Genomic DNA, 19,432 nt, shown 5'->3' with positions numbered 1-19,432 from the left:
AATCAGCTTGATCTGTCGAAGATGCTTAGACCTTCTTTTTTTATATTTTCAGTGGTGTCGTTAACAAATACACGACCATAAAGAAAATGAGAATTAAAAACAGGTTCAGCCCCTGGTTCGACTGTTATCTGTCAGAGTTACTCCACCTCAAGAATTCAATTTGGCAAATCGCTCAGCCCACGCATACTCAGGCTGATTGGCTCTCGTTAAGGCAAATTAGTAATAAGTGCTCTCAGGCTATCCGGAAGGCCAGTTCTCTCTGTGGGTCTAACCCCAAGAAGTTCTGGAAAACGGTTAAAGACCTGGAGAATAAACCCTCCTCCTCACAGCTGCCCATGTCCCTTAATGTTGATGATGTAGTTATTACTGACAAGAAGCACATAGCTGAGCTCTTTAATCACCACTTCATTAAGTCAGGAATCCTATTTGACTCTGCCATGCCTCCTTGCCTGTCCAACATTTCCTCATCTCCCACCCCTTCTAATGTGACGATCCCCAATGCTCTTCCCTCTTTTTCCCCTGCCCCACTACAAAGTTTCTCCCTGCAGGCAGTCACTGAGTCCGAAGTGTTATAGCAGCTCCTTAAACTTGACCCTTCTTTAAGTTGCTGCCCCTATCATCGCCAAGCCTATCTCTGACCTTTTCAATTAACCTCTTGAAACTAGGGGGCACTATTTTCATTTTTGGGGAAAAATAACGTTCCCAAAGTAAACAGCCGATTTCTCAGGACCAGATGCTAGAATATGCATATAATTGACAGCTTAGGATAGAAAACACTCTAAAGTTTCCAAAACTGTAAGAATATTGTCTGTGAGTATAACAGAACTGATATTGCAGGCGAAAGCCTGAGAAAAATCTTATTTTGAAACCCCTGTGTTTCTATGCATCCCTATTGCCCATTGAAAGGGATATCAACCAGATTCCTTTTTCTATGGCTTCCCTAATGTGTCTACAGCCACTAGACATAGTTTCAGGCTTTTATTTTGAAAAATGAGCGTGAACGACAACATTGCGTCAGTGGTCAGGTGGTGGCTCTCAGAGTGATTTGTGCGTAATAGACAAAGGCGGCCATTGTTCCTCTCGCTCCAACTGAAAAGCCAATTGTCCCGGTTGATATATTATCGAATAGATATTTGAAAAACACCTTGAGGATTGATTATAAAAAACGTTTGCCATGTTTCTGTCGATATTATGGATCTAATTTGGAGTTATTTTCGGCCTTGTCGTGACCGCAATTTCCGGTGGATTTCTCAACAAAACGTGGACAAGAAACGGAGGTATTACGGCTATAAAAATCATCTTTATGGAACAAAAGGAACATTTGCTGTCTAACTGGGAGTCTCGTGAGTGAAAACATCCGAAGCTCATCAAAGGTAAACTATTTAATTTGATTGCTTTTCTGATTTTCGTGCCAAGCTTCCTGCTGCTAGCTGGACATAATACTATGCTAGGCTATTGATAAACTTACACAAACGCTTGTCTTGCTTTGGCTGTAAAGCATCATTTCAAAATCTGAGATGACAGGGTGATTAACAAAAGGCTAAGCTGTGTTTCACTATATTTCACTTGTGATTTCATGAATAGGAATATTTTCTAGTAATATTTTTTGACCGTTGCGCTATGCTAATTAGTGTAGTTGATGACAATTCTCCCGGATCCGGGAGGGGTAGTTCTAAGAGGTGTCTCTCCTCTCTGGGGAGGCAGCCACGGTGCATCCTTTATTTAAAGGGGAGATAAAGTTGATCCTAACTGTTATATACTGTAATATCTATTTTGTCCTGTTTACCCAAAAGTGTTGGAAAAACTTGTCAATAATCAACTGACTGGCTTTCTTGATGTCTATAGTATTCTCTCGGGTATTCAATCTGGTTTCCGCTCAGGTTATGGATGTGTCACTGCAACGTTAAAGGTTCTAAATGATGTCACCATTGTCCTTGATTCTAAGAAATGTTGTGCTTCTATTTTTATTGACTTGGCCAAAGCTTTTGATATGGTAGACCATTCCATTCTTGTGGGCCGGCTAAGGAGTTGTCACGACTTCCGCCGAAGTCGCCCCCTCTCCTTGTTCGGGCGGCGGTCGACGTCACCGGTCTTCTAGCCATCGCCGCTCCACTGTTCATTGTTCCATTTGTTTTGTCTTGTTTCCCCGCACACCTGGTTTACATTCCCTAATCACACCCCCCTCCCCCATGTCTTTGTGTGGAATTGTTTTTGTTACATGTTTCATGTTACGCACCAGGCTGGTTTTCCCCGGGTACCGTGTTGTACCCAAGTGTGTTTAATTGTTTAACTTATGCATTATTGTGACTGTTGTCACGCTTTGCACTTTTGCCATTTGGCTGGAGGTTGTTACTTGTTGTTACTTCTGCCAATTAAAGTGTGCGCCTGATCACAACTCTCCACTCTCCTGCACCTGACTTCTTACCAGTAACGCACATCCTGGCAGGAGTATTGGTGTCTCTGAGGGGTCTTTGGCCTGGTTTGCTAACTACCTCGCTCAAAGAGTGCAGTGTATAAAGTCAGAACATCTGCTGTCTCAGCCACTGCCTGTCACCAAGGGAGTACTCCAAGGCTCGATCCTAGGCCCCACACTCTTCTCAATTTACATCAACAACATAGCTCAAGCAGTAGGAAGCTCTCTCATTCATTTAAATACTTATACTCAGCTGGCCCCTCCCTGTATTTTGTGTTGAACGTTCTACAAAAACGCTTTCTTAGTTTCCAATGATCTTTCTCTGCCCTTAACCTTGTTCTGACCACCTCCAAAACAAAGGTCATGTGGTTTGGTAAGAAGAATGCCCCTCTCCCCACAGGTGTGATTACTACCTCTGAGGGTTTAGAGCTTGAGGTAGTCACCTCATACAAGTACTTGGGAATATGGCTTGACAGTACACTGTCCTTCTCACAGCACATATCAAAGCTGCAGGCTAAGGTTAATCTAGACTTGGTTTCCTCTATTGTAATCGCTCATCTTTCACCCCAGCTGCCAAATTAACCCTGATTCAGATGACCATCCTACCCATGCTAGATTAGGGAGATGTAATTTATAGATCGGCAGGTAAGGGTGCTCTCGAGCGGCTAGATATTCTTTATCATCAGATTTGCCACCAATGCTCCTTATAGGACACATCATTGCATTCTATACTCTGTAAACTGGTCATCTCTGTGTACACGTTGCAAAGACCCACTGGTTGATGCTTATTTATAAAACCCTCTTAGGCCTCACTCCCCCTATATGAGATACCTACTGTAGCCCCCATCCTCCACATACAACACCCGTTCTGCCAGTCATATTCTGTTAAAGGTCCCCAAAGCACACACATCCCTGGGTTGCTCCTCTTTTCAGTTTGCTGCAGCTAGTGACTGGAATGAGCTGCGAAAACAACACTCATACTGGACCGTTTTATCTCTTTATTCAAAGACTCAATCATGGACACTCTTACTGACAGTTGTGGCTGCTTCACGTGATGTGTTGTTGTCTCTACCTTCTTGCCCTTTGTGCTGTTGTCTGTGCCCAATAATGTTTGTACCATGTTTTGTGCTGCTACCAAGTTGTGGTCATGTTGTGTTGCTACCATACTGTGTTTTCATGTGTTGCTGCCATGCTATGTTGTTGTATTAGGTTTCTCTTTATGTAGTGTTATGGTGTCTCTCTTGTCGTGACATGTTTTGTCCTATATTTTATATTTAATCCCAGCCCCCGTCACCGCAGGAGGCCTTTTGCCTTCTGGTAGGCCATCATTGTAAATAATAATTTGTTCTTAACTGATTTGCCTAGTTAAATAAATACAATTCTAATGTACCTCTATGGCAGCACCAAAGGAGCTTGCATTTTCGAGCGACAGAGTGACAGAACACTGAGCCACTCACGGCGCAACTAGAGAACATTACCAACCCCTACGCTCCGTATTTTCCGCTGGCTGCCCCACCACCACCACCACCACCACCACCACCACCACCACCACCACCACCACCAGAGAGAACGGATCTAGGCTGAAACACCTGTATTTTGGACCTGCTTTACTCAAGAAATGGAGGCTTTATTAACTCAATATAATATATATATTTTTTTTTTTGCCTGTTTTTTTTGTTTTCAAACTGATGTGTGACACATATTAATGGCAAAATAACATGAAAACCAGGCAACCTCCCCCCCAAATAATTGGCCTAAAAATGTGGGCCCCCGCCCCATCTGGCCTGAATGACGGGTCACCACTATGAGTAGCTATGGGTGACTTTTGCTAGGTGGGAAGGAAGGGAGCACGCCACGGCTGACTGAGTGAATCATGCAGCTCTGGCGCTGGCCATGCTGATGGCTTGGGGCAGAGGAGGCATTAGTATTCTGAGTCTGACTATAGACTCCAGAATTAGGATGAGGCTTCATAGTAGCATTGGGCTGCTTATCTGTTCTAGTATCATCATAACCCATTTAATGCTCTCCTTTCCTCCTGTTTCAGATGTTTCCTTCAGAGCATGGAGACTCTTTCAGTAATAACATCAACTGCTGAGCTGAGATAATGATCAGGACAGCCAGCCTATCAGGGGACACCCTGATTGCGTGTCACTTCCCCCTGGTGCAGCTCCCCCCCTGGCAGCTTCCTGTGCAGGCGGCTCTGTGCAGCGGCTCTTCCAAGCGGCCTGGTCGACTGTGCTCCAGCTCCGTGGGTCTGACCCGCGCTGCCTCCCTCCCCGAGCAAGGAAACCTCCAGAGAGAGCCCTTCCACAACCGTCTTAGACATATCTCCTCCAGCTACTGGAGCCTCAACGAGGACTGGGTCGAGGGGGACGGGGAGGGGGGCAGTGACAGCAGTGGGAAGTGTGACTCTGGATCATCATCAGAGGAGGCGTCACAGATGACAATCTCTCAAAGACATAAACAACACCCTGTAGTTGGAGGTACTTTACGGCTACACAACTCCTTTCTCCCTAATGAAGGGGTGGATGAAGATGAGGAGGATGAAGATAGTGATGGAGATAACCTGCACAGATACCATGAGGACTCCTCTTTTGTGCTGCAGTTGCATGGAAACTCTAACTGGGCCCTGAGTAATGCTGGGAGGCAGACCTCCAAACCTTCTAGCCAATCAGCCAGTCAGAACCATGACAACAGGGGTAAAACTGTGTTGAAGGACTGTGGGGAGCAGGAGAGACTGGAGGATGTTGAAGATAATATGCTAAAATGTGGTGATGAGAGCTACTGCTTCAGCTATGGCCAAACAAAATGTTTCCCTGAGTCTTTCTCTGATGGGGTTCTAGAGTACGTCACAGACTCCTCCTGCAACAGCTCAGATGGGGTTCTCGTCAACTTTAGTGCGATCTACAACAAGAGCAACAACCCTGCCACCCCAAACGACCTCAGCATTCCTGCAATGCAGTCATCCCAGCCAGCAGAAGGCACTGTCGTCCTAAACCTGCAACCTTTCCCCCAGGAGCCCCAGAGTCCTCAAGCTGCTGGCCCCAGTCAGGAGGGCAGAACAACCTCCTTTCCTCTTGACGGGGGGCCTTCTGTCCCCTGCTGGTCACCACAGGCACTGGACTCCAACTGTAATGTCTACCTTCCCGACGCCCACGGCCTCCTGTCCTCTCTGGAGGTCTCTGACCTCACTTCCTGTCTCCAGAGCCAGGCCAGGCTGCTGCCCACAGGGACCACTCAGAAGTACTACAAGCTGGTGACCTGTGACCTGTCATCCCAATCAGCCTCGCCCAGCCCAGCCTGGTCCAGCACCACCAGCGTCACCTCAGAGGGCCACTACTTCCTCTTCAGTAAGGCCCGGGGAGAGCAGAGCCAGGAGGAGAAACAGGTTGGCATACCACAATGACTTACAGTATGTTTTAAAAAATGCACAACTTTTGAATTTCTTCTTTAGGTTTTGACTAATTTGTAAGATGTATGATGAGCAGAATGACTTTCATAGCAGTTGACTTTCCTGTCAACTAATCAAAGTTTTATCTGTTTTTCCATGGCCAGCAGGAAGAAGGCTTAGACAAAGAAGGGAGGAGAGCTACCCCATTGCACCATCCTCGCTGTTTGAGCTGGGACTCCCAGCATGTCACATCCTTTGCTGAGATTGCCTACTGTAAGAGACATACAGACAGCTGCCAGAGCTCCAGCCACTCCCACACCTCCCAGGATCTGTGTCCCATTCAAGAGGCAGTTTCCCTGGGCCAGAGTAGCAGCCACTCCCCCCTACTCCTGAGTCCCAACCAAGGCAGTATCACTGTGTCCAACCACCCTTCTGTGTCACCGAACCATGAGACGGAGGAGGAGGGTAAGAAAACAAGCCAGTTGGTACATGTGTAATTACGATTCAGCTGATCTACCCTTGTTTTTTCCTTATCTTTAAAACTTTTCATCCCCTCTCCCTCTCTCCCTGTCAGGGGCATGTTCATGGGCCACTCCTGTGGTTCGCTACAGTAAGGCTCAGAGGCCCACCTCCCTGCCCATCCAGCCCTTCGTCCTGCTTCCCCCAGCGGGTAAACCTCAGAGCCAGCCCCTGGGCTCCCTGCTGGACCAGTACATCAGCCACAAGAACACCAAGCCCAGCTTCAGCTCCCAGCCAGGGTCCAAGTGCATAGGCAAAGGCAACAGACTCCTGACCCACCTGCATCCCTCACCGCTAGGCAGCTATGGAGCCATCCTCCTGGAAGGCCCCTCCAGTTCTGATACCTGCTCCACCTGCACCCCCAGTCCAGAACGCTTCCAGTCCAGACTCAACTGGACACACTCCAGTCCATACAGGCCCCACACTAACCTTGGTCTCACTTCGACCAGTCCAAAACAATCACAAACAAGCACCAAACTAACCCAGGCTTATTCATGCCAGGACCAGCTCTATGAAGACCTAGACCAAATCTACCCCAGCCCAGCTCAGGCCCACAGTAGCCCAAACCAGTCTCATTGTAAAGATTCAATCAAACGGAGCCAAGGCATGGCTCAGATCTGCCAAGATCTCATTCGCCTGTCCCCAGAGCAGAAGAGCCTCAACCCAGTCCTCCTGACCCACAGCCCTCACTGCCCCATCTCCCATGTAGCAACCATGTCACCCTCTGACAGTCACATCCATCATCCAGACCTGCTGGTGTCCTTCTCTCCAGACCCACCCTTACTGCCCCATAAGACAATCCCACTATCCTCAGTCCCTACGACTGGGTCTGCAGCCTCTCATCGTAGCCTGACAGCTGCTCTCTCGTCAGTGGCCCCTCTGTCCTCTCTGAGCGCCCTTCTGCAGCCCCTGGTGTCTGCAGGGCCCAGTGTAAAGCAGCATCAACAACAGCACTGTGACTCCTTCAGCCTGAGTGACAGTAGGCCACCTGTGGAGTTCTGCCTGTCACCCGAAGCCTCCTACGAGTCTCTGTCCATCAGCCACCTGCAGAGGAGAGGTGAGGAAGAGGGAGGGGCCTGATCTGTGTATAGGTGATAGAGCATGGATCAACCTGGTCTCAGAGCATTTCATATTATTTTCAAGTCAAATCAAATTGTATTTGTCAAATGCACCGAATAAAACAGGTGAAACAGTGAAATGGTTACTTACCAACAATGCATAACCAACAATGCAGTTTTAAGAAAAATATTTACTAAATAAAATAAAAAAATAAAAGAACAACAATAAAATAACAACAACAGGGGGTACCGGTACCGAGTCAATGTACAGATTAGTCGGGGTAATATGTACATGTAGGTACAGTAGGGGTAAAGTGAGTATGCATAGATAATAAACAGCCTTCTTTACACCGCCTGGTATAGAGGTCCTGGATGGCAGGAAGCTTGACACCAGTGATGTACTGGGCCGTACACACTACCCTCTGTAGCTCCTTGTGGTCGTAGGCCGAGCAGTTACCTTACCAGGCAGTGAAACAAGCAATCAGGATGCTCTAGATGGTGCCCTCTGTAGAACTTTTTGAGGATCTGAGGACCCATGCCAAATCTTTTCAGTTTCCTGAGGGAGAATAGGCATTGCTGTGCCCTCTTAACGACTGTCTTGGTGTGTTTGGACCATGCTAGTTTGTTGGTAATGTGGACACCAAGGAACTTGAAGTTCTCAATCTGCTCCACTACAGCCCCATCGATGAGAAGTCCACAATCATCTCCTTTGTCTTGATCACGTTGAGGGAGAGGTTGTTGTCCTGGCACCACACTTCCAGGTCTCTGACCTCCTCCCTATAGGCTGTCTCATCGTTGTCGGTGATCAGGCATACCACTGTTGTGTCGTCAGCAAACTTAATGATGGTGTTGGAGTCGTGCTTGGCCACGCAGTCATGGGTGAACCGGGAGGGTACTAAGCACGCACCCCTGAGGGGCCCCCGTGTTGAGGATCAGCGTGGCAGATGTGTTGTTGCCTACCCTTACCACCTGGGGACGGCCCATCAGGAAGTCTAGGATCCAGTTGCAGAGGTAGATGTTTCGTCCCAGGATCCTTAGCTTAGTGATGAGCTTTGATGGCACTATGGTGTTGAACATAGAGCTGTAGTCAATGAACAGCATTCTCACGTAGGTGTTCCTTTTGTCCAGGTGACAAAGGGCAGTGTGTAGTGCAATAGAGATTGCATCATCTGTGGATCTGTTGGGGCGGTATGCAAATGGGAGTGGGTCTAGGGTTTCTGGGATGATGGTGTTGATGAGAGCCACTTCATAGCTGGAGACGTGAGTGCTACGGGTTGGTAGTCATTTAGGCAGGTTACCTTAGTGTTCATGGGCACAGGGACTATGGTGGTCTGCTTGAAACATGTTGGTATTACAGACTCGGCCAGGGACAGGTTGAAAATGTCAGTGAAGACACTTGCCAGTTGGTCAGCGCATGCTCGGAGTACACATGCTGGTAATCCATCTGGCCCTGCAGCCTTGTGAATGTTGACCTGTTTAAAGGTCTTGCTCACATCGGCTACGGTGAGCGTGATCACACAGTCATCCAGAACAGCTGCTGCTCTTATGCATGCTTCAGTGTTGCTTGCCTCGAAGCACGCATCGAAGTTGTTTAGCTCGTCTGGTAGGCTTGTGTCACTGGGCAGCTCGCGGCCGGGCTTCCCTTTATAGTCGGTAATAGTTTGCAAGCCCTGCCACATCCGACGTGCGTCAGAGCCAATATAGTAGGATTTAATATTAGTCCGATATTTACACTTTGTCTGTTTGATGGTTCTTATGATGGCATAGCGGGATTTCTTATAAGCGTCCGGGTTAGAGTCCCGCTCCTTGAAAGCGGCAGCTCTAGCCTTTAGCTCAGTGAGGATGTTGCCTGTAATCCATGGCTTCTGGCTAGGGGATGTACATACGTTCACTGTGAGGACAATGTAATCGATGCACTTATTGATGAAGCCATTGACTGATGTGGTATACTCCTCAATGCCAATGGATGAGTCCTGGAACATATTCCAGTCTGTGCTATTAAAAGAGCCCTGAGCTTAGCATCTGCGTCATCTGACCACGTCCGTATTAAGTGAGTCACTGGTACTTCCTGCTTTTGTTTGTAAACAGGAATCAGGAGGATAGAAATATGGTCAGATTTGCCAAATGGAGGGCAAGGGAGAACTTTGTATGTGTCTCTCTAGAGTTTTTTTCCTCTTGTTGCACAAGTAACATGCTGTTAAAAAGTAGGTACAACGGATTTAAGTTTCACTGCATTAAAGTCCCCGGCCACTAGGAGCGCTGCCTCTGGATGAGCATTTTCTTGTTTGCCTAAGGCTTTATACAGCTCGTTGTGGTCTTAGTGTCATCATCGATTTGTGGTGGTAAATAGACAGCTATGAGAAATATAGATGAAAACTCTCTTGGCAGATAGTGTGGTCTATAGCTTATCATGAGATACTCTTTTTCTTTTGCCAAAAAGGCAAAGGGTGGCCACTTTGAAGAATCTCAAATATAAAATATATTTTAATTTGTTTAACACTTTTGTTGGTTACTACATGATTCCATATGTGTTATTTCATAGTTTTGATGCCTTCATTATTATTCTAAAATATAGAAAATAGTAAATATAAAGAAAAACCCTTGAATGAGTAGGTGTGTCCAAACATTTGACTGGTACTGTATATGTAAAACAAAAATTATGAAAATGTTTATTTGGCCTTACTATTAGCCCATACAAACGCTTTGAATAACATATTCACTACATGGAACAACAGATAGTCCAAAAAACTAATTAAATGGAAGTCTCTATCCTATATCTGAGAGATAAGAAAGATCAGGAAACAAATATATTTTTTTTTTAACCAGTGGTGTAAAGTACTACTTAAATCTTTTTGGGGGGTATCTGTACTTTACTATTTATATTTTCGACAACTTTTATTTTTACTTCATTACATTCCTAAAGAAAATAATATATTTTTTACTCTATACATTTTACCTAACACCCAAAAGTACTCATTACATTTTGAATGCTTAGCAGGACAGGAAAATTGTGTAATTGACGCACTCATCAAGACAACACATGGTAATCCCTTCTGCCTCTGATCTGGCGGACTCACTCAACACAAATGCATCTTTTGTCATTTATGTCTGAGTGTTGATGTGTGCACCTGGCTATTTGTACCTTGTAAAAACAAGAAAATGGTGCTGTCTGCTTTGCGGAATTTGAAATGATTTATACTTCTACTTTGACTTTTGATACTTAAGTAATTGAGCAATTACATTTACTTTTGATACTTAAGTATATTTGGAACCAAATACATTTATACATTTACTCAAGTAGTATTTTACTGGGTAACGTTTACTTTTACTTGAGTAACTTTCTATAAGGTATCTTTACTTTTACTACAGAATGACATTTTGATACTTTATCCACCACTGTTTTGAACCCTGTTACTAAACAGTCTCCATATATACAGTACTTCTCAACTTTACACAAAGCGCTCATAGTTAGTGTGTAGCCAAAACTGTACGGACGCTACAGACAGAAGTTGGCGGGTCGGCTGTTACCGACTTCAGACAAGTCCCAAGAAACTTGTGGGGGTCGTAGAACAAAACGGAGTTAAGTTAATGGGGTTATGTGTGTTTTGAGCTGAGAGCATATAATGTGGATTGTGTGATGTAATGTTGGCTGTGTGTGATGTCAATGTATAAATCAGAGGATGTGTGTGATGGGTAGACAGTGTCAGTAATCTAGTGTTATGTCAAGATGGAGAGTCATTGGATTATTACTGAACAGTCATTATGGGAAACTGGAATCCTACACTGTCTGTTACTCTGTGCTGCTGCTGGGTTCTAAAGAGAACAGCAGCAGAGCTTTCTGCAGCAGTGCCTTCAATACCCTGAAGGGGGTTTCTTTAAAACATGACCTATTTTTCTCTCCCTGCATTGGATTGGCTGAGACATTTAGTGTGTGTTTATGTGAGTGTGCAAGCTCCAGTTTCTGTTTGTTGCAGTGGGTGCAGTGTTGTTGATACGCTGGATATATGATTCACAGATGTATGTTATTTTGGTGTCACAATACAGACACACACATGATTAGAACCAAACAATGTAAATGTCAATCCCGTGCTTGTATGCACATTGTCTTGTGAAAGCAAAGCGTGAACAGTGGTGTACTGACTGTTTGGCAGGGGAGAGCATTGTAAGGCAGATTCAATACGCATTAAGAATGTAACCTGACATTTTAGAGAAGAGCCAGAGCAAGATGGAAGGGAGATGAATCATGGATGTTCCCATGTGGTTCTGTATATACACCCTTTTTATTCAGTGTCTGATGTTTCTGGTTAATGAATCAAATCTGCTTTATGTCAGTCCCTCAGGCATTTTGATAACCCCCCCTGCATGGCACAGAATATTAAATGAGCTAACTCCTGATTGCTTCTTTCCATGTTTCTCCAGGTCTGCTGAAATCTGTGAGCTTGGCAGTGGATTTGATCATGGCTCATTTTGGCACCAGTCGAGATCCTGTGGAAAAGGTAGAGTGCAGCAAAGCTAAAAGCTAAAAGCAATCTGAAGGGAACTAGAATAACCAATTCACAAAAACTGACAGTAACCCTGAATAGGGTGAATCAACTCCCATAAATGTATGTTATTTTTAATTAAAGTGTAATTATTGATCATGATCATATGATAATGTCCCACTTCTCTCCAGATCCGGCTAGGGAACAGCTCGAGGAGTCCCACCATTGGTGGTATAGTCCTGGAGCATCTGTGTCCCACCATCCAGAACATTCTGCAGGATGGCCTTAGGGACCACAAACTTGACCTGATCATCGGTCATCGACACAACCACGCCTGGAATGTGGTGGAGGCCTCCACTCAGACAGGTCAGAGACACAATGTGGTGATGATGGTAATGATGATGATGTGGGTGGTTGTGGTAGGTTTGATGCTGATGAGTGTATGACTACAGTGCTGCATTTGCTAATGGGGGTTGTAGTTCAATGGTCTCTGTTCCTATCTAAGGCCCTACCACCCAGGTGCTACACAGCCTATTGTCCAAGGTGAGGCAGTGCTCCCTGCTGACCAGCCACTGTATGAGACTACGAGCCTTCATCATGGGCCTGCTCAAGTGAGTCCCTTCAAGTCTCACTCTTTTTTAGTGTATCAAATTGTGTTCTAATGGTGATTTATTAAATGTTATGATTGTAAAATGAAGGACTTATATTCTCTCTTTTAGCTTGAGAGCCTTGGAATTCTGGCTAAATCACCTCTACAACCAAAAAGGTATGCGTTTAGATTTTAAATTTCTCCAAATTAGAAAACATAAGGTTATTGGAACATACCTCTCTCATACTCTTCCCAACTCTCCTCTCCCCAGACATGGTGACAGATCACTACCATCCATGGGGTTTCCTCGCCATGTCGCAGGGGCAGTGTCAGCCTCTGTTCCAGGAGCTCCTTCTCCTGCTGCAGCCTCTTTCCATGTTACCCTTTGACCTCAACCTGCTGCTGGAGCCCCGCCTGCTGCAAAACAGACAGCTCTGCTCCGAGGAACAAGCTCCACCATGCTCCACCTTTCTCATGACCAGTTGGCCCCTACTGAGAGGAGACAGACAGGGGACATATGGTTCTATGGATGGTCCCAGAGATAATAGCAGGCCACCAGGTGACCCACACCAGCTGGTACAGCATCTTCAGGGGTCCACCCAGGGGTCAAAGGTCATGGGTCATGAGAAGTGGGTGAGGCATTTAGGCAAGTCTAGCAGAAGTCTGTGGTCAGTCACCAGTCCAGGGTGGTGGCAGAGACGGCCTGCCCACACAGAGGGGGGGGTGGAATATGGACAGATTTACATGGATGTCATCCACACTGAGCCTCAGCAGGGGATGGAGGGGCGGAGAGAAGGTGAGAGTTCACAGGAGGGCAGGAGGGAAGGAACTGGGCCGGAGACCCCCAGGATGCCGGCAGACCCCCAGGATGAGAGCCTCTCCCAGGGTGGGCTACGCTGGGCCAAGCTGTTTGGATCAGGAGGGAATCCCCCCACCAGGACACAGAGGGCACCTCAAAATCTCAATGGGACACAGGCCCAGAAAAGGTCAGAATTACTTAACTCTGGCTAACCTGTTCCTATGGTGTTATTACAATTCCTCCTTAATAACTGCATTTCTCTTGTCTTAAAGGAGACCTTCACAGTGGCTGCAGTTGGACAGGTCTCAGCTGGGCCTATTGGCTCATACAGTGTGGTCAGGGAAACTCCCAGCTCCACAGCCTGACCAGAAACACCAGACATAGACATTGTGCCCCTATGACCACACTCACCCAACCCTCTGATGAGTAGAGAGGGATAGGGAGGAGAAGAAAAGATACACCACCAAAAATGTCAACCGCATGATCCTGAGTCAGTGTTATAGTGCACAGTGTTACACACAGACACCTCAGCTAGAACATACTCACACTGGTCAGAAAAGCACAGTAGACCAGTTGATACAACTATCGGAGCATGGGTGATACTTTTTGCTATGTTATTATTAGGCAATAACAACTCCCCCCCCCCCCCCCCCATGTATTATTAGATTTACAAGTGCTTCTTTTCATCTGTCATGAATTGGGATTTATGCAATATATTCTCCCTGTGAACCTGTCAATCAAACTGTGTGGTCAGAGAGGCTCCTCCCATGTTAGGGTCTTGCCTTGATCTGAAAGTACAACATCCCAGACTCTGCAGAAGAAACCAATAAGTATGTCATGGAGCTGCATGCATACCATACAGTAGCATCCTATTCTCCTAATACTGTCAATCTGATCCTCTACTTTCCAACCTCTACCCCGTGTGACTATCCTATGTGCGAATGGAATGACAACAAAGAATGCAGAAAGGCAATCTTTACTAGCCATGTTTACTAGTGCCACATATTATTCCAGCCAGCAGCCTTGTGCAGTGGCTTATCTTCCAAAAGGGGGTTGCCTTCACATTCAACTAGACAAACATGGAGGTCTGACTCTAGCATGGGTTAAAACAAATGTTCAAGGAGTCATTAGGTGCTAATTTAGGCCTACTACTGTGTGTGGTTGTACTGTACTACCTACAACAATATCTTATTATACAGTTTTTTTTTTAATGAGTTTTGTAAATATTTAGGGAAGAAAAGTCTAGATTTGTGGAACTGTTAGGTTCCAAATGGAGTGTGTTGTTTGCACAATATAAAGCTAACATGTTGTGTTTCAGGTGTACACCATTTTGATAGGCCAGTACTACTAAGCTAAAGAGAAAGGCAAAGTCTGGATTTACGTGACAGGAATGACTTGGTTATTATAGTCTTTGCAATAAATGTGAAAGTGAGTTTATCATATTTGCTCCCCAACCTAACTGTCCTTCCCCTAAAACCTTAGAAGAATGGTCTACGCTGGGGTGGCAGGTAGCCTAGTGGTTAGAGCGTTGGGAATCGAAAGGTTCCTGGTTTGAATCCCCGAGCTGACTAGGTAAAAATCTGTCATTCTGCCCCTGAACAAGGCAGTTAACCCACTGTTCCCCCGGTAGGCCGTCATTGTAAATAAGAATTTGTTCTTAACTGACTTGCCTAGTTAAATAAAGGTTACACAGAATGCACCCTCTCTGAGTGTAAGTTCCCAGTGACAATCAACCATTCTGAATAAAAAGGTATTGATTTCTCTTATGTTTCACATCCACTTGTACAGCAGATTTAACGTAGATCACGTAGAATTTTTTTTAAAGAAAAGAAAAGCACATTAGCTAACACAACATGCCATTGGAACACATAGATATTCCATAGAAAAATCTGACATTTCCAGCTACAATAGTCATTTACAACATTAACAATGTCTATACTGTATTTCTGATCAATTTAATGTTATTTTAATGGACCAAAAATGTGATTTTCTTTCCAAAGTGACCCCAAACTTTTGAACTGCAGTGTATATCGCTAAATACAGGACAAACAGTGTTCCACTGCCCATATTCACAGTGTGTACATGTTCTGGTCATATATCATTATTACGATTCACTCTGGGATGTACAGAGTCCACAGACCAAGGTGTTGCTGTTCCACAGACATATACATTTATTTCAATGTCCTTGGATTCATCACTCAAAACAACTCCATGATGTGTTCTCTACCCTAGTCATTTATCAAGTCATGTGATTGTCTTGTAGATTGTACCTCCGTTACTGAGCTCTGGCCTCTATCTTCTGAGTGCCGCTTAGCCCCAAGGGCATTGTGGGTAAGCTGCCCAAAGGTTTGGCCGTACCTGAACTTGTGTCCTGTGGGCAGATCAAAATAATATTATAGTTAAGCAATAATGTTACAGTATCACATGATCTACCATGTGATGACATGATCCATTTTAAAACAAAATATGGAGATTTCAGAACTGTGTGTGTGTGACTCTTGGTACTATAGTGTTTTGAATAAGTTTAGGTCCACCTGGAACATGGCCGGTGTAGGAGGGCAGCAGGCCCCGGTGGGATGGGTAGACTGTGGGGATGGGGGGTAGGACTCCTGATTCCTCCCCAGGGAGGCGCAGGGAGGTGGGGTCACTCCTCATTTCCTTTCCAAACTGGACCAGGGCCTTGTTGGTGGTGATGGGGTAGCCCGTGCCAATCAGGAAGCGAGATTTGGGCACATACCCTGTGAAACCTAAATACATGCCTCAATGGAAGATCTAGTCAATACAGAGACTCATATACAGTTGATTGTGTTGCATACACTCATACACGCAAAAGTAAGTGGACACCTGCTGGTCAAAGATCTCATTCCAAAATCATGAGCATTAATATGGAGTTGGTCCCCCCTTTGCTGCTATAACAGCCTCCTCTCTTCTGGGAAGGCTTTCCACTAGATGTTGGAACATTGCTGCGGGGGGCTTCCATTCAGCCACAAGAGCATTAGTGAGGTCGGGCACTGATGTTAGGAGATGAGGCCTGGCTCGCAGTCGGCGTTCCAATTCATCCCAAAGGTGTTCAATGGGGTTGAGGTCAGGGCTCTGTGCAGGCTAGTCAAGTTATTCCACATAATCTCAAAAAAACATTTCTGTATAGACCTTGCTTCGTGCACAGGGGCATTGTCATGCTGAAACAGGAAAGAGTCTTCACCAAACTCTTGCCACAATGTTGTAAGCACAGATTTGTATAGAATGTAGCATTATGATGTCCCTTCACTGGAATGTCCCTTCACTGGAACTAAGAGGCCTAGCCCGAACCATGAAAAACAGCCCCAGACCATTATTCCTCCTCCACCAAACTTGACAGTTGGCACTATGCATTGGCGTTCTCCTGGCATCCGCCAAACTCCGATTCGTCATTCGGACTGTCAGATGGTGAAACGTGATTCATCACTCCAGAGAATGCATTTCCACTGCTCCAGAATCCAATGGTTGCGAGCTTTACACCACTCCAGCTGACACTTGTCATTACGTATAGTGATCTTAGGCTTGTGTGCGGCTGCTCTGCCATGGAAATCCATTTCTTGACGCTCCCGACGAACAGTTATTGTGCTGACGTTGCTTTCAGAGGCAGTTTGGAACTCAGTAGCGAGTGTTGCAACTGAGGACAGACAATTTTTATGTGCTACAAGCTTCAGCACTCGGCGGTCCCATTTCTGTGAGCTTGTGTGGCCTACCACTTCGCGGCTGAGCTGTTGTTGCTCCTAGACATCTCCACTTTACAATAACAGCACTTACAGTTGACCGGGACAGCTCTAGCAGGGCAGAAATTTGACGTACTGACTTAGAAAGGTGTCATCCTATGACGGTGCCAAGTCCTACTGCCACTGTTTGTCTATGGAGATTGTCAACATACTTTTGGCCATCTTGTGTATGAGTTTTTTTTAAATGGTACCTCTAGCATACTGTACCTACCTGAGATGAAGTACTTGTGTGGACTGCTGTCCTCCATGAAGTAAGGAGACACTTTGGGCTTCCAGGGGTCCAGGGCCTCGTAGGGGTCTGGCTCTTTGGAGATGGCCGTCAGAGGGGGGCTCAGTCTCCGAGGCTGAAGGGGGTAGACAAAATGGCAGACAGACAGACACTATGGTTGAGACAGAGAAGGTATTCAAGCTTCCGGCTCCTACCAATGGCCCTATCCCAGACTATAGACCTTTGATTATAAGAGGATAATATTTTCTCGCATGGTATCAATGTAAAGTTATCATTCCATTAACCTAAGTGGCTAACAGTAATTGCTTGTGTTGTTGAGCTTTCCTGTCAGCTCCTACACAACAAGAGACAATGGCTGTGAATCTCAAATACTTAATTGGTTTGAATCTATGATTGGAGAGCTCTTCAGGTCATGCAGCCGGCCTCATTTAGACTGAGACAGAGAGTGATAAATGCCACAGGATCTCAGCATGGATTATTAAATGTGTGTGTGTGTGTGTGTGTGTGTGTGTGTGTGTGTGTGTGTGTGTGTGTGTGTGTGTGTGTGTGTGTGTGTGTGTGTGTGTGTGTGTGTGTGTGTGTGTGTGTGTGTGTGTGTGTGTGTGTGTGTGTGCGTGCGTGCGTGCGTGCGTGCGTGCGTGCGTGCGTGCGTGCGTGCGTGCGTGCGTGCGTGCGTGCGTGCGTGCGTGTGTGTGTATATAGGAGAGAGATTAGAGCTGATTACTTTAAACTCGGAATTGGTGGTGTTGCTGACAAGCGGTTTGTTTGCTGGTGCCAGACGAACCCTCCTCTGCTGGTCTCGGTCAAACTCAGACAGTGCCTCGCGACACGTCTCTGCGTAGGTACGGGAGAAGTAGTTCTGGCTTTTGGGGACAAAGCCTGGAAAAGACACCATGTCAAAACAATGCAAAGCATACTTTACAGATGGAAGAGATGTTCTGCTTAATGTATGAAAACTGAGTAACAGTGTGTTTACCAGTGTAGCCCGGTATCATCCTCTCTAGATTCCTGCGTTCTCCATGGTGGCTCCTCCAGTTCCCGTCCCGCGGGCCCGTGTCTGTCTCTGTGGAGGGGAAGCGGCCCGTGTGGAGGACCAGGCGACGTGAGCGCGACACCTCCGGAGAGGACAGCAGCTTGGCAGTCAGCTGGCCGTAGGTCTTCCCCAGGTGGTACTTCAGCTGGGGGCAGTAACCTGCATACCTGAGGACAGAGAGAGAGATGAGAGAGGTGGTGGTTGTGGTGAGGATTGTGATTAGATTTCAAACAGGCCTTTTTGGATTTATTCTCTGTTATGTTGACAGTAGGCCTAGTGTAAATATTTGAAACCCTTTTTATTTGATTTACAATGCTTATATCAAAGTAAGGCTTTATTGAGGTGAAAGGTGACTGTATGGATCTCATGGTATTTAGTTTAAGCTGTGTTGTGTTCCTTAATGTCAGCGAGTTTAGCCTCAGAGTTCAACCTTCCTGGGAACGGTTGCCATGGGTGATTGCCATCACAAAATACTTTTGGCCTCGAGCACTGGACTTGCTCTTGCTCATGGACATTTCGTGTAGGTTTGTTCAGTTGTTTGTGCTGATTCCTTAGGCATATAGTAGGCCGAATGTATGCTATGTGTAACGACATAAAAAGGCATAATAATCAAGTAAAATGTAAAGGTATGCGCAAGCATAAAATCAATGGAATGATGCACGAATAGAATAATGCATCATTAAAAAGGTTTAGAATTTAAATAGAAATAGCACACCATGCACGTAATACAAATAACGTCAATATAACACGCATCTAATTAGAGTGTATATTTAATTAATTCATTAATTCAATGTGAATAACCTACCCCGGTATGTACTGCGGATCAGGTGTCACCAGCACCTTGCTGAATTTGGGGGGGAATTCATCCATGTTGACCGCACACTGTACCACTGAACACGGAACTTGAGATGGACGCCGGACAGCAGCCAACTTTGCAGTTCTGTGTTTGTGTGTGGTTGTCAGGTGGAGAGGATGTGGACAACGCGCAGAGATATTTCTTCGACTAGACCAGGTCAAGAATCCATTATTCCGTCATTGTTGGCTTTGTGAGGTAAGACGTTCATCTGTGCGCCTTTTGCCCCCAACATTCTAAAGCTTGTTGTGGTCGTTAAGTGCTGTACTGTAGGCTACAACTTGTTCCTTCAGTCCGCGGTGGTAAATAAGC

At 45.7% G+C, this 19,432-nt stretch overlaps 2 protein-coding genes across 3 annotated transcripts; one reads left to right on the top strand and one right to left on the bottom strand.

Annotated features, from left to right (window-relative positions):
• Positions 1 to 4,192: 4,192 nt before the first annotated feature.
• LOC109868167 (iporin) lies at positions 4,193 to 15,011 on the top strand. 2 transcript variants are annotated; one of them, XM_031802407.1, is made up of 9 exons: positions 4,193 to 5,801; positions 5,969 to 6,269; positions 6,379 to 7,380; positions 11,801 to 11,877; positions 12,054 to 12,228; positions 12,368 to 12,473; positions 12,582 to 12,628; positions 12,723 to 13,437; positions 13,523 to 15,011. In XM_031802407.1, the coding sequence occupies exons 1-9, from the start codon at positions 4,518 to 4,520 to the stop codon at positions 13,632 to 13,634; spliced, it is 3,819 nt and encodes a 1,272-aa protein (XP_031658267.1). In that variant the 5' UTR covers positions 4,193 to 4,517; the 3' UTR covers positions 13,635 to 15,011. The 2 variants fall into 2 exon arrangements, with proteins under 2 accessions (XP_031658267.1, XP_031658268.1); XM_031802408.1 differs by having other exon boundaries at positions 5,972 to 6,269; positions 13,523 to 14,954.
• Positions 15,012 to 15,191: 180 nt separating this feature from the next.
• cimip2b (ciliary microtubule inner protein 2B) lies at positions 15,192 to 19,432 on the bottom strand. Its single transcript, XM_020457320.2, has 6 exons — positions 19,073 to 19,432; positions 18,211 to 18,434; positions 17,959 to 18,113; positions 17,217 to 17,349; positions 15,785 to 15,997; positions 15,192 to 15,621 (listed from the first exon to the last, which is right to left on the bottom strand). Exons 1-6 carry the CDS (start codon positions 19,135 to 19,137, stop codon positions 15,479 to 15,481), a joined length of 933 nt encoding a protein of 310 aa, XP_020312909.1. The 5' UTR covers positions 19,138 to 19,432; the 3' UTR covers positions 15,192 to 15,478.

The sequence above is a fragment of the Oncorhynchus kisutch genome, linkage group LG23 (assembly GCF_002021735.2).
Source record: "Oncorhynchus kisutch isolate 150728-3 linkage group LG23, Okis_V2, whole genome shotgun sequence".
Classification (NCBI taxonomy): Eukaryota; Metazoa; Chordata; class Actinopteri; order Salmoniformes; family Salmonidae; genus Oncorhynchus; species Oncorhynchus kisutch.
The sequence above is the reverse complement of the archived record's forward strand: the minus strand, read 5'-3'. Positions and strand labels throughout refer to the sequence as shown.

What these genes read in the sequence shown, in the direction of transcription:
- cimip2b (XM_020457320.2), bottom strand. Translation starts at nt 19,137, where the DNA reads ATGGATGAATTCCCCCCCAAATTCAGCAAGGTGCTGGTGACACCTGAT. An exon ending in GATGATACCGGGCTACACTG is followed by an intron (nt 18,114 to 18,210) that starts GTAAACACACTG and finishes TGTCTTTTCCAG; the next exon opens with GCTTTGTCCCCAAAAGCCAG. An exon ending in ACACAAGTACTTCATCTCAG is followed by an intron (nt 15,998 to 17,216) that starts GTAGGTACAGTA and finishes GCATGTATTTAG; the next exon opens with GTTTCACAGGGTATGTGCCC.
- LOC109868167 (XM_031802407.1), top strand. Translation starts at nt 4,518, where the DNA reads ATGATCAGGACAGCCAGCCTATCAGGGGACACCCTGATTGCGTGTCAC. An exon ending in CCATGAGACGGAGGAGGAGG is followed by an intron (nt 6,270 to 6,378) that starts GTAAGAAAACAA and finishes TCTCCCTGTCAG; the next exon opens with GGGCATGTTCATGGGCCACT. An exon ending in GGGACACAGGCCCAGAAAAG is followed by an intron (nt 13,438 to 13,522) that starts GTCAGAATTACT and finishes CTTGTCTTAAAG; the next exon opens with GAGACCTTCACAGTGGCTGC.